Below are 17,541 nucleotides of genomic sequence, written 5' to 3' on the forward strand. Positions count from 1 at the left end.
ACACTGCTAAATTAGGGATAACTAGCGCAGATAGTCCTCTTCAGAGTTGGCAGTGGGTAGTGATGACTAGCTGCCTTCCCTCTAGTTTTACACTGCTAAATTAGGGATGACTAGCGCAGATAGTCCTCTTCAGAGTTGGCAGTGGGTAGTGATGACTAGCTGTCTTCCCTCTAGTTTTACACTGCTAAATTAGGGATGACTAGCGCAGATAGTCCTCTTCAGAGTTGGCAGTGGGTAGTGATGACTAGCTGTCTTCCCCCTAGTTTTACACTGCTAAATTAGGGATAACTAGCGCAGATAGTCCTCTTCAGAGTTGGCAGTGGGTAGTGATGACTAGCTGTCTTCCCCCTAGTTTTACACTGCTAAATTAGGGACGACTAGCGCAGATAGTCCTCTTCAGAGTTGGCAGTGGGTAGTGATGACTAGCTGTCTTCCCCCTAGTTTTACACTGCTAAATTAGGGACGACTAGTGCAGATAGTCCTCTTCAGAGTTGGCAGTGGGTAGTGATTACTTCTAGTAGTTTTAGAGTACGAATAATGAGTTTCGATTACTTCTAGTAATTTTAGAGTACGAATAATAATTTCAAAAAACAATGTTTTAGTTTTCCTTTCAGTACGGTTTAATTTTAGTAGCTTTTAAGAATCTTTTCTTTCTTTGTCAATATTTTAAACCTTAAACATTTGATATTTCTCGACTTTACTAAATTAGAAAACTGTTTTGTAATTAATAATTCTTCAAGATTGTATGAAATAACTTGTATTTTTTTCAAATTACAAATCACGTTGTTTCTCTACTTTGAAATTAAGTACTTAATATATTTTCAAACTTCATTTTGCCGTTTTTTGTTTGTAAGTTAATACGTGAAAATCTATCTTAAGAGTCTCATTATTTTCTTTATTTCATAAAGTGATGTATGATCTACATTAAAAATCATTTCTTTCTAATTTCCTATCTTGGGGAATTTATTGGGTTTTTTTGTCTTGCTTCCACTTGAAAGGTGCTTTTTTAAACCTCTTCGATTTCTCTTCTTTTGGGTCCCCAAGGTCAACAACCACGTAGACTTCTGCGGTTAGCCTCGTATCCTGACACAACCTCACACACAAAACAACGAGTCTTAATGTCACGTGCAGATAGTGAGCAACACTAGATGCTACCTTCTTGGAAATAATGACCTGTTCTGTTTCTTGCACATTAAGTAAACATTCTTAATTTAAAACCTTGAGTTTTTTTATGTTCCAGTTCCCTGGAACAAATAAAATTGTAATATTGTTTCATATATAAATACTATAAAAAAAATTTTCAAGAAAGGGTAATTTTCGAAAATTAATCCCAAATTCGCAAAAATATAGTTTTGATAAATTTATTTCAATTTCTCGAAAAGATGCCTTTGAAAAATTAATCCCAAATTCGCGAAAAGGTGATTTTGAAAAAAGTAATCCCAGTTTTTCATGAAAAAGTGGTGTTAGAAAAATAATCTCAAATTCGCGAAAAGAGGGGTTTTCATATTTTAATGCTTGATTCGCGAAAGAGTAATTTTGAAACAATCTATCCCAAATTCGCGAAAGGACGATTTTCAAAATTTAATCTGAAATTTAAAAATGTGCTGGATTGATCTATATGGATCGATCTATATGGATCGATCATCTAACGTTCATCTCATTGTTACAAATTTTATAAAACTGTCCTAGAACTATAACTTGAGAGCTCGACATGGACAGGTGATTAAGGCGCTCGACTCGTAATCTGAGGGTCGCAGGTTCGAATTCCCGTCGCACCAAACATGTTCGACTTTTAGCTGTGGGGGCGTTATAATGTTACGGTCAATTCCACTATTTGTTGGTAAAAGAGTAGCCCAAAATTTGACGATGGATGGTGATGACTAGCTACCTTCTCTCTAGTCTTACACTGCTACATTAGGGATGGATGGCGCAGATAGTTCTCGTGTTTGAATAATAAAAGCTCACATATTGTTCTGAAAATGCATTTCTTACTTAATATTTCTACTCAATTAATTTGACCAAAATCTTTCGCACACTCCGCCAGAATCTACGACCCTCAGGTAAATTATATTTACCACGAAATTACAGTATTTCAGGTTAGTTAACTGAGTGTTAATAAGTACTGTAGCGATGTTAAGCATCTTAACAAGTATATGTTATTTCCCACACAACACTATGGACATTTTTTTTGTATTTTTTTAAAGTTTATTTGTTTATGAATATCGCGCAAAGCTACACAAGGACTATCTACGTTAGCCGTCCTTAATTTAGCAGTGTAAGATCACAAGGAAGGCAGCTAGTCATCACCATCCATCGTCAAATTTTGGGCTACTCTTTTACCAACAAATAGTGGAATTGACCGTAACATTATAACGCCCCGTTTTCTTTGAGATTATTTACAATTAATTTGGGCACGGCATGGCCAGGTGGGTTAATGTGTTCGACTCGTAATCTGAAGATTACGGGTTCGAATCTCTGTCACACCAAGCACGCTCGCCCTTTCAGCCGTGAGGACGTTTTAATGTGACGGTCAATACCGCTATTCGTTGATAAAAGAGTAGCTCAAAAGTTGGCGGTGAATGGTAATGACTAGCTGCCTTCCCTCTAGTCTTACACTGCTAAATTAGGGACGGCTAGCACAGATAGCCCTTAAATAGCTTTGCGCAAAATTCAAAAACAAACAAACAATACAATTAATTAACAGTTTATTTAAAAATCTGAAATATATAAAAAACAGCAAAATAAAAATAATTCTTTTCAGCAATACTATCAGAAATTGTTATTTGTAAATACGTTTGTTTGTTTTCTTCTGTCCACCCCGTGGAATCGACCTCCTGATTTTAGCACTTTAAGTCTGTAACCTTGCTGCTGGTCCACTAGAGAACAATTATTATCGTACTAAGTTCTTTTTGTGTAAGGCCCGGCATGGCCAGGTGATTAAGGCACTCGACTCGCGGGTTCGAATCCCCGTCACACCAAACATGCTCGCCCTTTCAGCCGTGGTGGGCGTTATAATGGTACGTTCAATCCCACTATTCGTTGGTAAAAGCGTAGCCTAAGAGTTGGCGGTGGGTGGTGATGACTAGCTGCTTTCCCTGTAGTCTTACACTGCTAGGCCCGGCATGGCCAAGCGCGTAAGGCGCGCGACTCGTAATTCGCGGGTTCGCGCCCGCGTCGCGCTAAATATGCTCGCCCTCCCAGCCGTGGTGGCGTTATAATGTGACGGTCAATCCCACTTTTCGTTGGTAAAAGAGTAGCCCAAGAGTTGGCGGTGGGTGGTGACGACTAGCTGCCTTCCCTCTAGTCTTACACTGCTAAATTAGGGACGGCTAGCACAGATAGCCCTCGAGTAGCTTTGTGCGAAATTCCAAAACAAACAAACAAACAAACAAAACTTACACTGCTAAATTATGAACGGCTAGCGAAAATAGCACTCCAGTACCTTTGCGCGAAATTCACAACAAAACCAAATTTTCTGTGTAAATATTCATATTTTATTAATGTATTTAGTTCCTATAGATTCACCAACAGGTGGCACACGGAAGTTTTTCGCTATAAATATTGTCTGTTAAGCTCACCGAGTATCAAATATATAAATACAAATATATAATATCAAATATATTTACATATTAAAATTAAATTTAGATTCATAAGGGTAAACTCGTACTGTTTTATAAAGAGAACTTGCCCATTTATCAGAATACTTTATGAACAAAGTGGTTCAGAAACAGCTGACCTGCAGGGACGAAAGCCATCAAGCAGCATCCACCGCCTAAAAATAGATACTTTTATATAGCACCATTGTAATTTACTCTTATAATGCAATTATAGCTGAAAATTTACCACGCCTCGAACCCAAGATTCTTGGATCATCAATTTGATACACTAGTCATTATCACGCTGGGGCCCAGCAGATAACTATAGACTTTTAATGTTTTATGTAATATATAATTGCAGCGCCCCTCGTGGCAAGTTCAATTAATAATGAATAATGAGCATCCATTGTTTGGTTAAGTTTGTTTGGAATTCCGCGCAAAGCCACGCGAGAAGTATCTTCGATAGCCGCTCTAATTTGACAGTAAAGGAAAAGTGCGAAGGCAGCCAATCATCACCAAGCACTGCTAACTCTTGGACTGCTCTTTTACCAACGAATAGTGGGATTCACCGTCGATTCATAACGCCCACACGGCTGAAAGGGTGAGCATGTTTCATGGAACGAGGATTTGAGCCCGCGACTCTCAAAATGCGAATCAAACGCCCTAACCATGCAACTCTTGGTGGCATAGTTGTAAACTTGGTATTGCAGATATTCGGAGTTTGATTCCTGTTGGATTCTACTGTCGTGTAGATTTGCAAAACAACAAAACATACAAATAATTAGATTTTCCCTTTACATCAGTGAGTCAACGAAAAGATACCTAAACCATGACTTCTGATCAGCTTCGAATGTCAGCTGAACCAACCTGTCCGATTTAATCCAACTGTTCGAAAACATCTTTGTATATATTGTACTGACCATTTCCATAGTGACAAGAAATTTGAATATATTTATTCTGTTATGTTGATTTTCCCTAGTATATAGTCTGAGATGACAACATGAGCACGTGCACAGAGTCAATCTTGGATTATAACATAATTACTGTTTGTAATGGCTGTATGAAGATTTTATCTCTGTACCTCTGAAATCTATTGGACTTATGGATTCCAAAGTTTGATATCGAGTAGAAAGTTGATTTACTACGCATTTATTTTGATTTATACAAAAACAAATCGATATATTGACAAAATAAGTCAAAAGAGCAGAAGCTAATAGCTAAAGTTTTGTGTTAACAAAGTAATACAAATATCAGTCACATATTGTGTTGAATGGTTCAGGTTTCGAAACTAACTGAAATATTCTTTTGTGGACTTTTACTTTTATGAACATATAAACCGTAATGTATTATTCACAATTTAAAAGCTCTCTTCATCAGTGACACAGCAGTATGTCTGCGGACTTACAACGCTAGAAACTGGATTTCGATAGCCGTGGTGGGTAGAGTAAAGATTGTGTAGCTTTGTGTTTATCTACAAACAAAAACATGATCAGCTGTAAATGCGAGGATTCGTGGTTCACTGCCCATGGGTACATAATAATATTAAAAGACAGGCAAGGATTGGCAGTAAGTGGTGAGGACCATACATCAATTCAGATTTAAGATTAGCTACGTTCGAAAAATTCCGAAAGAAGCGAGATTTAAATTCTTAACAAACATCACATCTATAAATTCTAAAAACTAAATCATAGGACAACAAAAGCGTTTTAAGTAGCTGTTTGTCTGAATAAATACTCTTTTTCTGTATTGCTAGTATATTATAACATTTTATATTTCATGAGCAATAAAGAAAACGTAATCCGTTTCAGAGTATAAGAATTATATCAATACTAGCGCCATCTCTAGGACATTGTAAAACTAAATATTACAAGCAGTTTTGAGATTTTAACTGGGCAGTGATTGAAATATGAAACGCTTTTGGAAGTTCACATCATAACAAGATATTAGATGTTTTATCAGTGACTTCCTTTCAAGCTATGTTTTAATACTGGTATATTTCAAATATCTATTTAATGTTTCTGATTGCTAAAAACATATGTGGTCACTTCAACATAAATAATATCTGGTTGGCGTCACCTTAACGTTTATAAGCAACTTGCTATCCATTAACTTTGAAACTAGTGATCAAATGAATTATCGTTAGCCGACGCTACGACATTTATTGTCTAATATTATTGCTTTTGAAACGGTAATGTCAAATAGAATTATTCAAACTGGGATAGCAACTGATACAAAGAAAGTTGTTTCATTTAGCTTTCTAAAGTAGAATTAGCTAAAATAAAATTAAAACTACAGAACAACAGTTACTGTCCTTTTGGACGAACTTGAAGGCCTTTAGTTTGTCTCCAGTTTAATGCCAAAAATCCATTGGATATAATGCTTTGTTCAGTGGTCTTTGATTTAAATTTTGTTCGATTCAGATCAAAATCGCATTGCTGCGTCCACCGTGGGGAATCCAACTCCGGATTTCAGCGTTATAAATTTTTAAACTTTGTTTATGATCTATTTGCTACTAGATCCTCTACCCTCCCAATCACGTGAAATGTGCACGCGATTTCAGACATTGAACCGTTATAATGTTGCAGACGGTCCCACTATTCGTTGGTATAAGAGTGGCCCAAGAGTTGGCGATGAGTGGTGATGACTAACTGCCTTCTCAGGCATGGCCAAGTGGTTAGCGCGCTTGACTTGTAAACTGACGGTCGCGAGTTCGAATCCCCGTCAGACCAAACATGGTCGCTCTTTCAGCCGTGTGGTGTTATAATGTGATGGTCAATCCACTATTCGTTGGTAAAAGAGTAGCCCAAGAGTTGGCGATTGGTGGTGGTGACTAGTTGCCTTTCCTCTAGTCTTACACCCCTAAATTAGGGACAGCTAGCGCAGATAGCCCTCGTGTAGTTTTGCGCGAAATTAAAAAAAAAGTTAATTATTAAACGTCTTCAACCGCCACACAAAGAGTAAAAACTATTATTAATTAATATTACTGTTTTACTCATTAATTAAATAAAACATGTGATTGTTCGTCATTGCGAGGTGAAATAATCTTCTAACTTGGTTGGTAGAACACGCGCTTGTGATACGAACGTTGCTGGGCTCACCTTCTGCAGTGGGGAGACGCAAGAATTGAAATTATCAAAAAGGCAAATAACAATAGGGTTGTCCTCGTGATAAAGCTGCACTTTTCTATATATTGGGTACAGATCAGCCCTTTCCATATAGAGCACTGATTGGACATGTGGTAGACCTGTACTTCTCTATACACAGGGCACAGGTTGGCCCTATGACAGAACTATGGATTTCAGAACTGTTAACTCTGGTATCACAAAATATTTCCACACTTTGACCTATGGTGCGTTATAAGTGTGACAGTCAGTCCCTTATCGTGGATGGTAAAGTTTCTGCCTTCATTCTGGTAAGTGGTCTTAATAACTTTATCATAAACATGGATACTCGAATGATAAGAAAATCTGATTGGTGTGTTTGTTTTGCTCGCGACTTGCACGTAGCGGCAGAAGCTTAATGATATGTGGATGTTAAGGGCGTGTTTACTAAACATTTGGAGGTAAACATGTTATAAAAAGAATAGTGGGACTCCCCGTCAACGGTTTAGCTCCAATAAAAAATAAAATGAAATCCCCCTTTCTGCTGAAACTCGTTTAAACAAGTGTTTTTATTACTCCACGAAAAAAAAAAAGTAATTTCAGTAAAACATCAAACCGAGGTCAATTGTATGGTGGCGCCACCGACGCCGCTCCCGAATTATTAAAATTTCAATAAATATTTGCATACCCACAAGGACGCCTCATGAATTTGAAGAGTCAGACGATAGAAAGAAACCGGACTCAATTTACAAAAGGACAAATAAAATAGATGACTTTTCCACCATGTTTTTCCCCATAGTGTTTCAGAAATGATAATAAGTGAAGCAAAAGATGTAATAACATAAACACATATATAACACAATACGCAATAATGACCTAAAGGGATGTACGTAACAATACTGCAGGAATATATGAGATTTTTATATTTTTATTTGTACGTAGTAACTTCCATGTGTTGCGATTAAAATACATCCACAAATTTCTACGTCTCTAAAATCAATCTTTTATTAATTAAGCACAAAATACAAAAATAACATGGGCCTGCGAATCTAAACTTCATAAAAGTTGTTTGGGTTTTAATAACAAAATTTCCATAAATCAGCTACGCAAGTTTTGAAAATAATATTCATTTTTTATCACGTAAAGGTTTGTTTACAAATTGGGAACAAAAAATATCTTACTTAGATAAACAAATTTATCACTAATATAACAGAATATGTTTGTCACTAATATAACAGAATATGTTTGAGTCATTTACACGATCTCTTGTTGCCATACCGACGAAAACAAAATATTGAAATTTTTTAAAAATATGTTACAAACAAACGCTGTCCAGAAATGACACGTCCTGTGGTCTGTTAACCCTTGATATACAAGAGGCGTGTTTCTCAGAACGATTTGTTTGAAGTTAAGCACAAAGTTACACAACGGGCTATCTCTGCTTTGCCCACTACGGATATTGAAACCCGGTTTCTAGCGTTGTAAGTCCGTACACATAACTGCTGTGTCACAAAGGGACATTCTACAGCGATCAATAAAACTCTCACGTCGCGACTGGTCTAGAGAAATCTGCTGCCAGTGATTGTCAACATTTTAGACATAACAGATGTGACCATACTTCAATATAAATGATTCACTTGCGCCAAGGTGCATGTGACGTTTGATGAAACATTTGTAAGTGATATAACAAACAGGCACCATTTGCGGATTTAGCGTACAAAAATTACTGTAGAACATGTAAATATTTCAAGACAACCTTCGCTACCCCGCCGTTTCGTCTCACTTCGACTTTCTACTCGACAGCTTAGAAAACAACGACTGAGAAGTCAACATCTATCTTGGGTTCGCGATTCGTTACTGCAGTAACGTTTCGCGACCTAGGGTCGTAAAATACGTGAAAAAATGAGTAGAAAATTCCACCATTTAATTAGAATCAGTTGTTTACGTGCATTCTTAGCTTCCCTCTGGTGTATCAGCTCATAATTAAAGACCCTTTATGTAACTAGGCGCGAAAATTCTGAAAGGGAGAAGTTGATATAAATCGTAGTGCATGGATAAGTAGAAATAATTTCGAGTAGTACAGATAGTAACTGTTTAAAAACTACAGGGATTTAAAATTCAGAGTTCAATCCCAGCAGTGGACACGGCGCTGGCTTATTATGAAATTTTGCACTTAATAACTTAATAAGAAATAAAAGGCCCGGCATGGCAAGGTGGTTGGGGCGATCGACTCGTAATCTAAGGATCCCAGGTTCGAATTCCCACCCCCAAACAAGCTCGCCTTTTCAGCCGTGGGGCCGTTATAAAGTGATGATCAATCCCACTATTCTTTGGTAAAAAGTTGACAGTGAGTGGTGATGACTGGCTTCTTTTTTTCTAGTATTGCAGTGCTAAAGTAAGGGGCGTATTAGCCCTCGTGTAGATTTGCGCGAAATTTGAAAAAAACAATTAACTAAAAATAAAGTGTTTGTGTTTCGTTTTTATTGTTTTTTTTTGCTCTTGTTACTTTAACTGGTTTCTAAATTTTAATCATTGTCACGAAACAGCTTATATGTCATAATTAAATGTTTTTTCTGAACAATTAGATGACAATATATAGGAACTTACTCACGTTCAGTTTAAATCGGCGCGATCGACTAGCTTACGGACGCCGATAGCGATCCTAGCGACTGCAGTAAAAACTACGCAAATCAAGCTAACGATCATAGCGTGACGGCGCCATGTTCGTAGTGTTATAATTAACATGAAATGTGTTACTAATACATTATATAACACAAAACAAATAGTACTAGAATGTCATTAATGTCTATTTTCAGCTGAATAAATAATTTGCAAACAATGTTCAAATGGATAAAAAACTACGTAGTTTGTGAGATTATAAAACTGGAAAAGATCCAAAGAAAACGTTCAAACTTACATAGAAGAAAAAAAACTTACTCAACGTATTTCACATTTGATAATTTTTATAATATCAATAAACCCTTTTTATTGGTCAATATATGTTTGTTATTAAGCAGAAAACTACACAATGAGCTTTTGAAACCTGGTTTTCAGCAATTCAAATCCGAAAACATGCCGCTGTTCCACTGGGTAGTGGTCAACATGTAATCAAATAGCTGTGAAATAATCGATTATACTTGCCATAAGACATCAGAACTATGAAATAATCGATTATACTTGTCATAAGGCATCAGAACTAGGCCTATTATACCAATAATTACCAGTATGCATTGCATTTAATCTCTTATGACAAGCATAGTTGCTATAATCGTATATTCTAGCTTTGAAATGGTGAACACACTGTAATCTATGTAATTCATTTTTGTCAATAATTTTCAATTACTTTATATTATTTAGCCCGTCTCCTTTTAATAGTAAGAGTGCTGTTGGGTTCATTTATTTAGAATTTGTCAACAGAAGAAATGCAAGTATAATTTGTTTTTTTTTTATTTATTGTCCTCACTATTAAAATCGTCTATAGATGGCGATACCTGTTTCTCACGTATCCTTCTACGAATAGCTTTAACCTTATCTTTAGGTTTTCATTTTTAACCTTCAGTAAATAGTGTGGTCATCAGACCACTGTTACATATGTTACATCGGCCTTTCGTTCTTTCCTTAACAGTACAGAAAAACGTGAGCCACCAGAGATTACAATTACACTCATTAGGTAATTCGAAAATTACTCGAGTCGTGTCGCTGCTTCATAACCATGAACTGGCTTATTTGTACTTAAGCACAGAGCCATGTAACTCGTTATCTATACTGTGACAACTTCGAGTATGGAAACCCAATTTTAAGAGTCCACCCTGCTTCTGGAGAAGTGTGAACTGGTCAGTTCAGTAGTAGAATACACATGGTATTGTTCTCCTTGGTTGAGTTGACGTAACAAATAAACTTGGCAGTTTGAGTAAAGTTACAATGACACTGAGTGCTTGAGAGTGGCAGTTTGAGTACAGTTACAATGTCACTGAGTGCTTAAGAAGCACAGACAAATTTATCTTGTGGAACTGACTGACCAGGAGGAAATGTTATCGGATCAGATTGCTATCAGCGATTTGGACCATTTGAACTTTGTTAATGTAAAGTTTAACTATGAAGGAACTAGTTGTTGTTGTTTTTTTAAGAATCATTTTGTATAGTTTTAATTTGTGACAACAGATAATGCACCTACAAAAAGACATAAATAAAAATTAGAAACTATGAAATAAATAAATAAAAGCAAAAAAATTGCTAATCCATAGAAAATCAAAGTGGGTAAGTACAACAAAAGCTGTCTTAAATTTGTTTATTTTAGAGCAAAGTTCCATTAGTCTATCTAGAGTGCTCACTGCGGGGAATCGAACCTTGGATTTTAGCTTTGTAAATGGATAAATCTAACGCTGTCCTACAGGGGCACTGTCTTAAGGAAACTTACTCCCTGTAAAAAATCACGTGATTATTCTATATTCATTCCGCTTGTAGCTTTCTATATATGTCACTTTGATTCTTCCGATAGTTTGCAAGGCCTAACATGGCAAGCGAACTCGGGATGACCCTCGTCGTGTCCTCATATGCATGACGTTGTCCCCACCAAGGTGGAATAAGAGAAGCTAAATTGTGTCCGAAAGATTTAAGAATAGATTTTCAAGGTCGTTGAACTCAAATGTAGCTTTGGATTTTCTGTTATTGGCCCAGTTTTGGATCCCAGTAGCGACATGTCAAGTTTTTTTTTTGTGTATGGCTCTATTTTTTTCTCCAGCTAATTTCTTCCCCAGTTCTGTAAATAACAGGACCAAACTTGGCCAGTGGACAATGAGAGGTCGAAGAGGTGTCCTTATCAATATGGCATATCCCCTTATCAAGATGGGCTGAAATGATGGGCTGAAATACTCTTATAAAGTCATCTAGGTGTGATTTAGTACCTAGAGTAGTTTTTCATGATCACTAGACTCGACACTAACATGTATTTCGAGTTCCTCGAGATTTCGGGAACACCATGTTTGAAACTCTGTTCTTACCCACAACTTACAAGTTTTGAAGTCCAGAAATGGTGCATGTGCTCAGATACCGCAAGAGAATATATAATGAATTGGGGGGGGGGAATAAAAGTAGTTGGATTATAGAAGATGAATGTGATTGATACGTTGTGACCTCTATGAATCACTAGGGTACCTTTTAACGTCGTAAAGGATTGTGGGTGTTTTATGCCAGTAAAATCTAAATACCGCAACGAACACACTTAGAAACTAGACTTATGAAACTGATGGTTAGTTAAGGATATTCCTGTGGTTTTAGTTAAGTTGAATAGTAAAAAGTAACAATTGTAAAAACCAGGACCCGACGAGGCCTAGTAGTTAGCGTGCTGTACTGTGAATTCGCGTATCGCATCCTGTTTTTGTATCTTGCACCTTCAAGCAGCGGGTTACTTATACGAGTGACTGTCAAATCGCCAATTCGATCAGATAAGAGTACCCCAACTATTGGCGGAGGGTGCTGTTGACTAAATTCTAAAAGAAGCTCTTACGTTTCTCGTTATCACGAATTACATTTGTATGTATGTTTTCTTCCTGTTTCTATCATCAGTCCTCATTAATTATTAGTTGTGTTGAATCTAAGACGCCTCCTAGTGGCACAGCAGTAAGTCTGCGGACTTACAACGCTAGAAACTGATGCCCACCAAGGGTATCGAAACCCGGTTTTTAGCGCTGTACGTCCAGAGACGTATCACTGCGCCGGTGTAGTAAATGTTGCTGTTTATAATTAAGGACAAAGCTACACAATGAGCTCACTTTTTGTGCTTAACGACAAACAAACTATATAAGATAATTTTATGAATTATAGTTGTTTGTTTGTTTCTCTAACTTTCGCGTTGGTTTGTTTTCTGGAAGTGACTCGTGTGTGTGTGTTGTCATGGTTACGATATGGGATAGAATATTACGATAAAAGCCAAGAGACCTTTAAGCCCTCATACTATCAAACAAAAAATCCTCTATGTGGTGCTTTATAAATAACTTAAATGTAGAAAGTTAACTGATTAATCATTTTTCAACCATCTTTAGCAGTAAACTAAAGAGAATAAATTCCTTTCTTGAGATAACATTTAAAGTTCAACCATTAAAAGTGTACTTTAAACACAGACATTAAGTCGACTGGTGGCGCCAAGAAGCCCGAGTCTTATCATGACTCACGGTGCTTTGTATAGACAGCCTGGCGCGACTTTAGTCGAACTCGGAGATGATTCTGCACGCGACCGCGTGGGAGCGGTAATGTCGTGCTTTCGCGTTTGTGGTAAATTACAGCGTAACAGCTGCAATCGATTCGTGTTACGCGTTTCTGTCGGTAAGATGGCGGTGGATTTCGCTACGACTTACAAAATTCTTGTGCTTGGTGACAGCAATGTTGGAAAAACTTGTATTGTACACCGCTACTGTGATGAAATGTTCTACGACACTTACATATCAACAATAGGTAAGGCTAAAGGTCCATAATATTCGACAGTGATTTCATTTACATAGTCCATACTTTTCAATGTTTGTTCGTCAGGCTTGTTTCGATGGACTTCCTCAAATCCACATGGAAAAAAGAAGAACAATTACTTATAATTAAGATACATCAGGATCTTAAAATGCTTTATTTGTTTATTTGAAATTAAGCATAATGGGCTATCTGTGCTCTGCCCACCGTAAGTATCGAAACCTGGTTTCTGTCGGTGTGAGCCCGCAGACATACCACTGTGCTAGGAGGGAAGGCAGTAAAGTGCTTCACAAATAGTACTTACTAGTCATCAAATAGCATAATAGACCATTAAAATTCAGTGTTGGACGTCCACTGCAGACACAAGGCCTGGTCGTAGGCTAGAGACTACTGTGCTGGGACTTTGAATCCAAAGATTAATGTTTTGCGTCTCGTTGCTACAAAAAAAAAACAAAAACACCCACGTTCTGGGGCGTGGGTGTGTTGTAAAATGGTAGTAGAATAGTAGAGTAGCCCAAATGTTTCCTGGGGGTGCAGTTATCCCCGAATAACACAGGAGTACCTCTGCGAACTTTGTACGTTAGAAACCGGGTTTCGATAATCGTGGTGGGCAGAGCATAAATAGCCCATTGTGTAGCTTCGCACTCCGTTGAAGTCAACAAAATCAGGCTAACTCCCCCTTGTTTGTTAGATCAAGATTCATTAGGGTAGACCTGTGTCCACATACGAAAGAATCAAATGAATGCACGAATCTTGGATCACGAGGCGTGCTTACGAGCATTTGTTACGTCACACACGCGCAAACACGTTGTATCTAGATTTTATCAATGTGGATACAATAATGCCAAACAGAAAAGCCGAACCTAAGCTTGTATATGTTTTCTATATAATTTTCATAAGAAAAGTATTCTAATTATGCGAAAACCCTTTAAGGTATATTCACAACTTATCCTAAAATAATAAAGGAAACTTAATATCCTAGCCTTAACAAATGGACTGTTGACTTGGTTAAAGAGCACCAAACCAACAAATGCACTGTTGACTTGGTTAAAGAGCACCAAACCAACAAATGGACTGTTGACTTGGTTAAAGAGCATCAAACCAAGAAATGGACTGTTGACTTGGTTAAATAGCACCAAACCAACAAATGGACTGTTGACTTGGTTAAAGAGCACCAAACCAACAAATGGACTGTTGACTTGGTTAAAGAGCACCAAACCAACAAATGGACTGTTGACTTGGTTAAAGAGCACCAAACCTATATTTGTTTTATTTTATTTTCACATTGTGTTTACGGAATAACCAAAGAAAAAATCACACGTGGGATATTAAGCCAATTTTATACGTGATTGCTATTGCGTACTTAGTCATTTGAAATTAAACTTGTTTCACACCAAAGTGAAATAAGAACCCGGATTTTCCGAGTTGCTAAAGACCGAATGATCATTTATATTGTTGTTTGTTTTGTTTTTCTGCCATTACGAACTAGTTAAGACAATGCATTACATAATAAACCTAGCATAACGGAACTATTATCTGTTTCTATCTGTATTCAACGAATATAATTTTTTTTATGCATATTTCGAAACAGCCAACAAAATTTTGACTTCTCTAAGTGTTGATTTACATATATAATTCTGAGCTTTAAAAATTTATTTAATAATATGGTTTATTTATTGTTTTCTTTAATTATCTACAGATGATTAATGTGATAATTATTAACATTATTGATGTTCGCAGCCATGATGCATTTAACCACCAAGACATTTAAACACGGTTAAAGGTTATATTTTTGTCAGTTTAATACAAAATTATTAACATTATTGATGTTCGCAGCCATGATGCATTTAACCACCAAGACATTTAAACGCAGTTAAAGGTTATACACGGTTAAAGGTTATACACGGTTAAAGGTTATATTTTAAAGGTTATATTTTTGTCAGTTTAATACAAAATTCCATGAAAAGAAATAAAATAATTGGCAGTAGAAACGTTTGAGACGTTTTAGTTTTGAGTGTTGTGAAGCACAAGGCTACACAATGGGCTATCTTTGCTCTGCCCACACTGGTATCTAAACCTGATAGTTAGCTCACCATATAGCTGAATTTTAATTTCATGCGCCTGTAAAACATCTTTTTCTGCATATACAATAAATGTTTTGCAGGAAAGACAAAATACGCCATTTTATTTTATAGGCAATATTAAGAGTCCGATCAAATCCCCGTTCCTGCAAAACATACAAAAGCAGGGATCCATCACTGTTTTTTTGAGCTATTGTAATCTTACTAACATTATGGAAATTGTTTTTAACGTGTGTTCTCCGAAGTTAAACGTAATTTTTATAATTTCATTTTTACTTTTCAATTTCATGGTTCAATATTTAGTTTTCTTTTGTTCCCAGTTGGTATTTTTTACCTGAATAGAAAGTCACGTGTCATTTTGTTTCAAGCCATATGACAGAAAGACGACAAAAGAAACCGTTAGAGATTGGTATGTTCATATCTCATCTTATCCCCACATCTTTTAATCACAGTTTAGTTTTTTATTATCTCTTATTCTCATAAGTTGAGATTTATTTTTGGTTTAAATAATTTGTAAGATATTTCTTCTTTTCATTATTTTTGAAGCGTGTTTATTTATTTGTTGAATTTTGTTATTACTACTCGTCAGCTGTCCTTAACTTTGAAGTGATAGACAATTGAGTAATCTTAGTAAACAAAATGTGTGAAACCAAAAGAGTTGTGAATAGGCCTAATAAAATTTACATGTAGCAGTAGGAAGAAGTAGGAATAAACAGATCCAAGCTTCAAACGTTTTTGTTTAATTTCCTCGTGGAGTGAAAAGACAGTCACTGAGACTGAAAAGTTTGTTTTTCTAAATAGTAGACATTATTTGTTCAGACAATAAAATGGTTAAATGATATAAAACAAATCTTTAAAATGAAATGTTTTTGATCTCACGGAGATGATGGAAATCTATCTCAAATCCATATTCTACATCCTCCTTAAGTTCCAACCTTGAAGGTATCGATTTGGCGTTAGTAAATAATGACATGCGCAGACGAGCATATTTCAAACTGTATGCATATTCAAACCAAGTCACGAAACGTATGATGTTTACTGAAATACACACTGAACTCGACTGGTTCTTACTGTACATTATTATCTGACAGGTGAAATGATTCGGTTTTTCTATTGTCGTAACATTTTACACTATCAAACCCTGGACAAGATTCTCGGCCAATAAGTCCTACATGAAAAGACAAGAAACAGAGCAGACAGTATAAGTGGTCGCTTTTCTGCACGTGAACTCCCCCTCCGTACTTTTTAAAACAAACATTTGTTTATAAATGAAAATCACACAGCTCTGATCGTTTGTTTTTGTGTTGATAGCTTAAAGACTAAAGAACTCCCGTGTCTGAAATAAATGTTGTTGACTCCTGGGCTTCATTGTCTTTTTCAAGTACAGTACGCATCCTTCCATTTCAATAATACGACACCGATATTCACTTGTAGAAACCTAGCTACCAAACCTATAATAACCACGTTCAATTGTAGAGACATCTGGCTACTAAGTCTGTAATAACCACGTTCACTTCTAGATATAGCTTGCTACCAAACCTATAATAATCACGTTCAATTGTAGAGACATCTGGCTACTAAGTCTGTAATAACCACGTTCACTTGTAGATATGACTTGCTACCAAACCTATAATAACCACGTTCAATTGTAGAGACATCTGGCTACTAAGTCTGTAATAACCACGTTCACATGTAGATATGGCTTGTTACCAAACCTATAATAATCACGTTCAATTGTAGAGACATCTGGCTACTAAGTCTGTAATAACCACGTTCACATGTAGATATGGCTTGTTACCAAACCTATAATAATCACGTTCAATTGTAGAGACATCTGGCTACTATGTGTGTAATAACCACGTTCACTTGTAGATATGGCTTGCTACCAAACCTATAATAATCACGTTCAATTGTAGAGACATCTGGCTACTAAGTCTGTAATAACCACGTTCACTTGTAGATATGGCTTGCTACCAAACTTATAATAATCACGTTCAATTGTAGAGACATCTGGCTACTAAGTCTGTAATAACCACGTTCACTTGTAGATATGGCTTGCTACCAAACTTATAATAATCACGTTCAATTGTAGAGACATCTGGCTACTAAGTCTGTAATAACCACTTTCACTTGTAGATATGGCTTGTTACCAAATCTATAATAATCACGTTCAATTGTAGAGAAACCTAGCTACCAAACCTATAATAACCACGTTCAATTGTAGAGACATCTGGCTACTAAGTCTGTAATAACCACGTTCACTTGTAGAGAAACCTAGCTACCAAACCTATAATAACCACGTTCAAT

The 17,541-nt window shown here is 36.4% G+C and overlaps 1 protein-coding gene across 1 annotated transcript in view; it reads left to right on the forward strand.

Moving 5' to 3' along the window:
- The first annotated feature begins 12,972 nt into the window (after window positions 1-12,972).
- Window positions 12,973-17,541, forward strand: part of LOC143237432 (ras-related protein Rab-8A-like) — a 39,523-nt gene continuing 34,954 nt past the window's right edge. The window contains exon 1 of the mRNA XM_076476673.1: window positions 12,973-13,147. Coding sequence (XP_076332788.1) covers window positions 13,024-13,147 — 124 coding nt within the window. The 5' untranslated portion in view covers window positions 12,973-13,023. The remainder of the gene's footprint in view (window positions 13,148-17,541) is intronic.

The sequence above is a fragment of the Tachypleus tridentatus genome, chromosome 2 (assembly GCF_004210375.1).
Source record: "Tachypleus tridentatus isolate NWPU-2018 chromosome 2, ASM421037v1, whole genome shotgun sequence".
Lineage (NCBI taxonomy): Eukaryota > Metazoa > Arthropoda > Merostomata > Xiphosura > Limulidae > Tachypleus > Tachypleus tridentatus.